This window comes from Penicillium diatomitis (genome assembly GCF_028827545.1).
Source record: "Penicillium diatomitis strain IBT 30728 chromosome Unknown utg000001l_segment0_segment0, whole genome shotgun sequence".
In the NCBI taxonomy this organism is placed as follows: domain Eukaryota; kingdom Fungi; phylum Ascomycota; class Eurotiomycetes; order Eurotiales; family Aspergillaceae; genus Penicillium; species Penicillium diatomitis.
The window spans coordinates 3877152-3884393 of record NW_026623173.1 but is presented as its reverse complement, the minus strand read 5'-3'; the positions used below and the strand labels follow the sequence as shown (position 1 = coordinate 3884393).

The 7242-nt window shown below is 52.5% G+C and overlaps 2 protein-coding genes across 2 annotated transcripts; both read left to right on the top strand.

The window, feature by feature from the left end:
* medA (transcriptional regulator medA) lies at positions 1-3049 on the top strand (the record flags this gene model as incomplete). Its single annotated transcript, XM_056930727.1, has 3 exons — positions 1-63; positions 822-924; positions 1008-3049. 3 exons carry the CDS (start codon positions 1-3, stop codon positions 3047-3049), a joined length of 2208 nt encoding a protein of 735 aa, XP_056795020.1.
* A 1120-nt stretch (positions 3050-4169) lies between these two features.
* Positions 4170-7177, top strand: trpB (tryptophan synthase TRP5; the record flags this gene model as incomplete). The annotated part of the gene is made up of 4 exons (XM_056930726.1): positions 4170-4228; positions 4795-4991; positions 5089-5391; positions 5517-7177. 4 exons carry the CDS (start codon positions 4170-4172, stop codon positions 7175-7177), a joined length of 2220 nt encoding a protein of 739 aa, XP_056795019.1.
* Between the last annotated feature and the right edge of the window lie 65 nt (positions 7178-7242).

The following is a 7242-nucleotide window of genomic DNA, read 5'->3' as shown; positions in this document are numbered from 1 at the left end:
ATGGAGCCCGATGGGAAACCTCCACGACGAGCACTCCATCTTCAAGCATCACAATTCGGGGAAGTATGCATGCTGATTCGTCTACTAGTGTACCTCGCAGCCCAATTGTCGACCAGCGTTTCCCGAAACATTACGGGAATTCGAGACAGGAGACGTCAAACCTCACCAGTCTGGTCAGCTTCCGACATCCGGTTGGGCGTCCCTTTCAGTGTTCGCTTGAATCACCTTTGGGCTTCAGCAATTTCCACTCGCTGCAGTCATCCTTCGACTAGTATTTGTCCGCCCCGCACCTGCATCGTATTTGCGCAAGAGCTGTTCCGACGCTCGTTGTCACCCATCAATCTGGACGCTTGACCGCACAAAGCGTCGCACTTGTCGCTCGTTTTATTCAGTCGCTTTGTCTCGGAGAAGACCCCTTTTCGCGTGTCTTCCTCGTGGCTCGATTTTGTGGATAAATTCCCAGTCATTCGCTTTTAAAGAGTTCAGTCTTGTTGCAGTCGCTGCAACACCTTCAAGCTGGCTTACTCGAAGACTCACGGTGTTTTGGTGAGTTTCGGTCCCTGTTTCGGCCCTTGCCCTAGTCCCTGCGTCTGGGCTCCCGCATCAGGTTGATGGTGAGCCTGGTTCGGTCTGTTTGAGCGCATGACTGCACGTTCCTGGAGGATTCGGGGAAGTGAAGCTGGATCCCGGTGGTGTACTCGGGACGGGGCCGTTTCGCAAGCGTGCAAAGTGTGCTAACTCGGCAACCCTTGATCTAGTTCGATCCTGATTTCCAAACGCCTCTCATTGTAGGCGAGTCTTTGGATTTCTCGGATTCTGAGGAGTCCCAGTTCGTCGGTGCGTTTTCAGACGGCCTGTGGGCCAAGTCTGAGTCTGTTCTGCCTATGTCCAGCTTCCAAAAGCCTGCCGCCGGCTCCATACTGGGTAAGTGAGACCTAGAAATGCTACGACTCCAAGTGGGGGACTATTGGTTGCTCCGAGCCTCGCTAACCAACTCGAACATCTAGATTACGCCTCTACGCGGTCTTTGCAGGATGCCGGATCCTACTCGACGTACGGCCAGTCACCTTACGTGGCTTCGTCTCTAGTCCCGTCCCCGATGGCCGACCAGGCAAGTCAGATTTCTGACTGTGTTCCATACATCCCCGGTCAGGATTTTGCCACTTCATATGAAGAGGCGCCGTCCCCCATGATGGGCGCCCGGCCACGACAGGCGCCCGAGGTCCTCACTTACAGCCCCCAGCGGGGCATCGAAGGTGCCCGAGTGGTGGTGCAGATCCAGTCTCCATTTGATCTGCACAGCTCGTGCTATGGCGCCCTGTATCTGGTGTTTGGCACCAAGCGATGCGAATGTAACCCGCATTTCCTGGGTTTCCAGGGCGCAAACTTCCAATACTGCCTGTCTGTGGATGCTCCGCCTTTCTCCGCCACGGGTTCTTCTTCCATTGCCGTTCCTTTGCAAATCGTGCTCGAGGCTCAGAATGACAGCCAGCCTACCACCTTGCACGTTGGTGTTTTCACCTATGATCGGTTATCGCGCCCTTCGCCTGACGCGGAGAGCCGCAAGCGCAAATTCTCGAACAACTCGGACAACCTTCAAGCCAACTCCTCATCTTTCAAAAGATTTGCTGGCCCTCAATCCGTGCTCAACGCGGAGCGCAATGACAATTACACTTACCGAGATGGCCGCTGTGTCTCCTATTCGCCTTACATGCAGACTCTTCCGGGCATGACAGCCTTCGGCCATCACCTCCCCGCTGCTGCTTCGCCTCGCAGCGGCCCCGTTCAGTTCACGGCAGGCGCGGCCGCTTCACAGCCGGGATTCCGTGCACCTTCCCCCTTGACCTCCACTTGGGGCCCCTCTTTCATCCCGGGACCTCATGATCTCCGAGGCCAGAGCCTCGGTATCGGCCACCCTACGCCGCAACACCGGAGACCGTCTCCAGCCCGAACACCCAGTACAGGGAACCCAACCTTGATCCGCACTTCTACACTGCAGCAAGCGAGTGGACTCGGCAACAGTGCCAGCTTCAACCCCTATGCCATGTATCCGACCAAAGCGGTCCTCAAGTTGAACGGCGATCTGAACTCCATGGCCGTCGGCTGGTCAACAGAGGAGCGCCAGTCTCAGCGTCGTCTCGTGCAATTTACTCGCTCGCAGAATGGCAGCACCATCAATGCTGACTTCAAACCAGTCACCCCCGAAGAGCGCGCCCCCAATAGCATCTGCATCAGCTGCATTCACTGGGAAGGAAAGGATGAGTGTTTTGTCACCAGTGTGGACACTATCTACCTGCTAGAATCCCTGGTTGCTGTTCGCTTCACCGTCGAGGAGAAGAATCGCATTCGCCGAAACCTTGAAGGGTTCCGCCCCTTGACAGTCTCCAAAGCCAAGGCAGACAGCGAGGAATTCTTCAAAGTGATCATGGGATTTCCTGCCCCCAAGCCGCGAAATATTGAGAAGGATGTCAAGGTGTTCCCCTGGAGTATCCTCTCCGAGGCTTTGAGAAAGATCATTGGCAAATACGTAAGTTCGTCCCTGTCTGTGCTCCTTCACCATGTGAGAAGTGGTCTTTTGCTAATCCATGTTTCTTCGATCCTTCAGTCTGCCAGTTATTCCTCCACCGCAGGTGTACTACCCGCTTCGATGAGCAACTTTGCTGCACACGGCAACGGCTCCGATTCAGGTACTGAGCCTCACACTGTGCCCTCCCCGCCTTCTCTTTCAGACGCTGGAAATGCAAGCACCTACGCACATCACGCGATATCGGCTCCTGTTTATGTATCGCAATCCGACCATGTCTGCGCTCCGATGAGTGGTCCCGTTGAATACCGCTCCATTATGCCTCCAATCAGCCAGCCCTATACGTCGATCGGCACATACTCGTACCCTCCAATCTCTCACCCAGCTCATGGCCACAGTCTGATGGCACCTGCTCGCACAACGTGGGAGCTTCATGGCATGGGCGCCTCGGCCCCGACCACCAGCGCTACTTACACCTATCTTGATCAGGGGTATCCCGTGCATGATGCTCCTCAGGGTCGCTAAATGTTCACACCTCCGTACCTTTGCACGGAGAGTTGACATTTCTGGCTCACTCATATTAACCTCTTCCTCTTTTACTCCGTTGCACATACGATTCTTCTTCTATTCACTCCTTCTTACATCGCCCAGTCGTCTCCATGTTTTCCAGTGCTGGCAGGCTGCATGAATGGCTTCCGTTATGGAAAATTCTTGCAGCTCACACTCCTAGACATCGGTGGCCAACTATTTATGAACCTCATGTCTCTCCTTATCATCCTGACGCCGAAATGCCCCGTTTCAAACCCAAAAGCTGTTCTTGTGAATATCTTGTTCTCAACCTACAATCTTGGCTTTCGAATTCGAAAACCATATTGTCAGGCATCATTTCCATTTTCTTCATCCACGCGTGTCCGGTTCGGAATTTATTCGCTGTTTCCTTTTTTTTTTGGGTTGCATATACCACATGCTGGGCATTTTGAGCTTTCTCTCCTTACACAATAATCTGGGCTACTGTACGAATATTTGGCATAGCACTGGCGCTGCAGTCATTCCTTTTGCATTCGCAGGATTGGTTTGGGATAGACCTTTGGGACTTGCTTGTTTTTTGTTGAACTTTGAGGACCTCGCGTTGTGGTCCTTTGGGAGTTTGTTAGTCCTTTCAGTTATTAATTTGCGCTCATTTTGAGCAAGCCTCTAGGCTTTTGATCCGGAGTATTTGGTGGGCGTTTACCGCTGGTCAGTTTTTGATGCAGTGAGTGGGTTTGTACTTGTGGTTCAACGTTTGGCTCAATTCCTGGCATATGATGCCGTCGTTCATCAGTTTCCTCCAATAAGTTGCTTGCAAATCTTCATTTTTGAGCTTTAGTCTCATGATTAGTAAATTCCAGGGTGGTTTTATTTGTGACGCTGCATTTCAACGTAAGAGCTAATTGAAGGTTTTGTGAAACCCTTGTCTTTTGTGCGGCTACTATAGCAAAAAGCCAAGCTCGGTCAGTACAGTATAGAACTAAAGTAAGAGGCTCTCCAGTCAGCCGGTTCAAGTCTCGCCTCAAATATTTGAGTCCAGCCATCGTTATGTTTCTTCATAGTAGCAATATTTCTAGCAGCTGCTGCTTAAACATTCAAACTTTGAAGTTGTACATAGATGCCTTCGGCAAGTAGTTACCCGTTACCTCGAAGCGCGGCAAACCGAGAAGATGCCGGGTACCTCGTAGGCTCCGATCCCACCCACGTGGCTGGCGGCCCCTGCAGTTATCACAAGCTTGATTGTGTACCCGGATCGACGTCACATGATTTAGGGCGCAACCGTTTGGAAGACACGATCGTGTCGCACCTTCTAATTTCTCATGACGATTTCTCATCTTTCCTGGATCAACATCCTGATCCCCTATCAACACAGAACAGACTTCATGAAGATCGCGGTTTTGCAATAGCAGGTTTCCATCTTCGAGTCTTTGATCGTGCAAACGGTACGTCAAGCCCTGCGGATACAAGGTTTAAGCGCCACCCGCCGGGACCCTTGGCGTCGATCCACCTTGATCTTATCGCCTCACGTGTCTTGAGTCTGGACAGTGTGCGATAAGTAGTCAAGGCAGGTACGTTCGACTCACTTTGCTCCCACTTGCATTTCATTCTCTGTTCTCTTTCACTTCACTTCACTTCACTTCACTTCACTTCAGCATCTTGAGTTGGATTTAGGCGACGTATTTGATTCCATCCTTGAGACTTCGTACTTACACTCGACTCGGTCTTAACTAACCTTTAAACAGTCTCACTCATTTTCAAGTCTTCTTTATCAACAACTCGTGCGTTTCGTTGGCTCCTATCACACTGGACACTATCAAGAAGACTTTTGCCAAGTGCAAGGAGCAGCGCCGAGCAGCTCTGGTAGCCTACATCACTGCAGGCTATCCAACTATCGACGAGACCGTTGACATCTTGCTGGGGTTCGAGAACGGAGGTGCCGGTATTTCATTTAATTGATTATCAACATACGAAGTGGGGATCCTCGAACTGGAAAGTAAAACATACATTGCTAACAATTGATGACTTCCTTCCTTCAGACATCATTGAGTTGGGCATCCCCTTCACAGACCCGATTGCTGATGGACCCGTCATCCAGAGGGCCAACTCGAAGGCCCTCGAAAACGGAGCCACTGTCACCACAGTCCTCCAGATTCTTCGCGATGCCCGTCGCCGCGGGTTGAAGGCCCCTGTCATGTTGATGGGGTACTACAACCCTGTCCTCCAATACGGCGAGGAGCGCATGCTTCGTGACTGCAAGGAAGCCGGGGTGAACGGGTTCATCATGGTCGATTTCCCCCAGAGGAGGATGTTCGGTTCCGTGATCTTTGCACCAGCACTGGGTAATTCATCGAACAAAATATCGGCATCGTACACGAGCAAGCTAACAAACTACATAGTCTTTCATACGTTCCTCTGATTGCTCCCGCCACCTCCGAGTCCCGCATGAAGCTTCTGTGTCAGATAGAGGACTCCTTCATCTACGTCGTTTCGCGCATGGGTGTCACTGGTGCTACTGGTACGTTGAGCGACCAGGTTCCCAACCTTCTGAAGAAGGTTCACCAGTACTCTGGTAACGTGCCTGCTGCCCTTGGATTCGGCGTCAGCACCCGTGAACACTTCTTGTCTGTTCAGAAAGTGGCCGAGGGCGTCGTTATCGGAAGTCAGATCATCAGTGTCGTCGGGGATGCTCCGACAGGTCAAGCCGCTAAGGCTGCCGAGGATTACTTGTCCGGCATCACTGGCCGCAAGTGGGAGCGTGATCCTCAGGGGACTCTGACCCGTGAGCTCAACGTCATTGAACCGGTTTTGAAGCCAATTGAACTCGAGGTCACCCCAACTGAGGTTATTACAGAGGCAGATACTCCTGCTCAACCCGGCCTGGCTGATCAGCTTGAAGCCCTCAACGTCACTCACGATCCTACCGAGCAACCTTCTCGATTCGGTGAATATGGTGGTCAGTATGTTCCCGAGTCTCTGATGGACTGCCTCGCCGAATTGGAGAAGGGTTTCAATGCTGCTCGAAATGACCCGACTTTCTGGAAAGAGTTCCGCTCCTACTACCCCTACATGGGTCGACCTTCCAGCCTCCACCTTGCGCAGGGCCTGACCGATCACGTCGGAGGTGCCAACATCTGGCTAAAGCGCGAAGACCTCAATCACACTGGCAGCCACAAGATCAACAATGCCCTGGGCCAGATTCTCCTCGCTCGCCGCCTCGGAAAAACCCGCATCATTGCCGAGACAGGCGCCGGTCAACATGGTGTTGCGACTGCTACCGTCTGCGCCAAATTCGGCATGAAATATACGGTTTACATGGGCGCCGAAGACGTTCGTCGCCAGGCTCTCAATGTTTTCCGCATGAAGTTGCTCGGTGCCTCTGTCGTTGCTGTGGATGCTGGAAACCGAACTCTTCGGGACGCTGGCAACCAGGCTCTCCGTTCGTGGGTTGAGGAACTCGACTCTACGCACTACATTATTGGCTCTGCTATCGGCCCTCACCCATTCCCTTCTATTGTTCGCACTTTCCAATCTGTCATTGGCCAGGAAACCAAGGAGCAATTGCAGGCCGAGATCGGCAAACTCCCAGACGCAGTTATCGCCTGCGTCGGCGGTGGTAGCAACGCTGTGGGCATGTTCTATCCATTTTCCAACGACCCCAGTGTCAAGCTCATTGGCGTTGAGGCTGGTGGTGACGGCGTCGATACCCCACGCAATGCAGCAACTTTGACCAATGGCGTGGCAGGCATCTTCCATGGTGTCCGCACCTATGTGCTACAAGACAAGGATGGCCAAATCCTTCCAACTCATTCGATTTCAGCCGGACTTGACTACCCTGGCGTTGGACCCCAGCTGAGTGCTTGGAAGGATGCTAACCGTGCCGTCTTCATTGCCGCCGATGACAGTCAATGCCTCGAAGGGTTCCGTGCTCTGTCCCAGCATGAAGGCATCATTCCGGCGCTCGAAACTTCGCATGCCGTCTGGGGTGCCATGCAGATTGCAAAGGTCATGAAGAAAGGCGAGAACGTCGTGCTCAACCTGAGCGGCCGCGGTGACAAGGATGTCCAGACTGTTGCGGAAGAACTTCCTCGACTGGGACCCAAGATCGGTTGGGATCTTCGTTTTTGAATTTCCTTTTTTACCCAGACAGAATGATGCTCTTCCCCTTCTTGTGCACCTCTTGTTCTTCTATG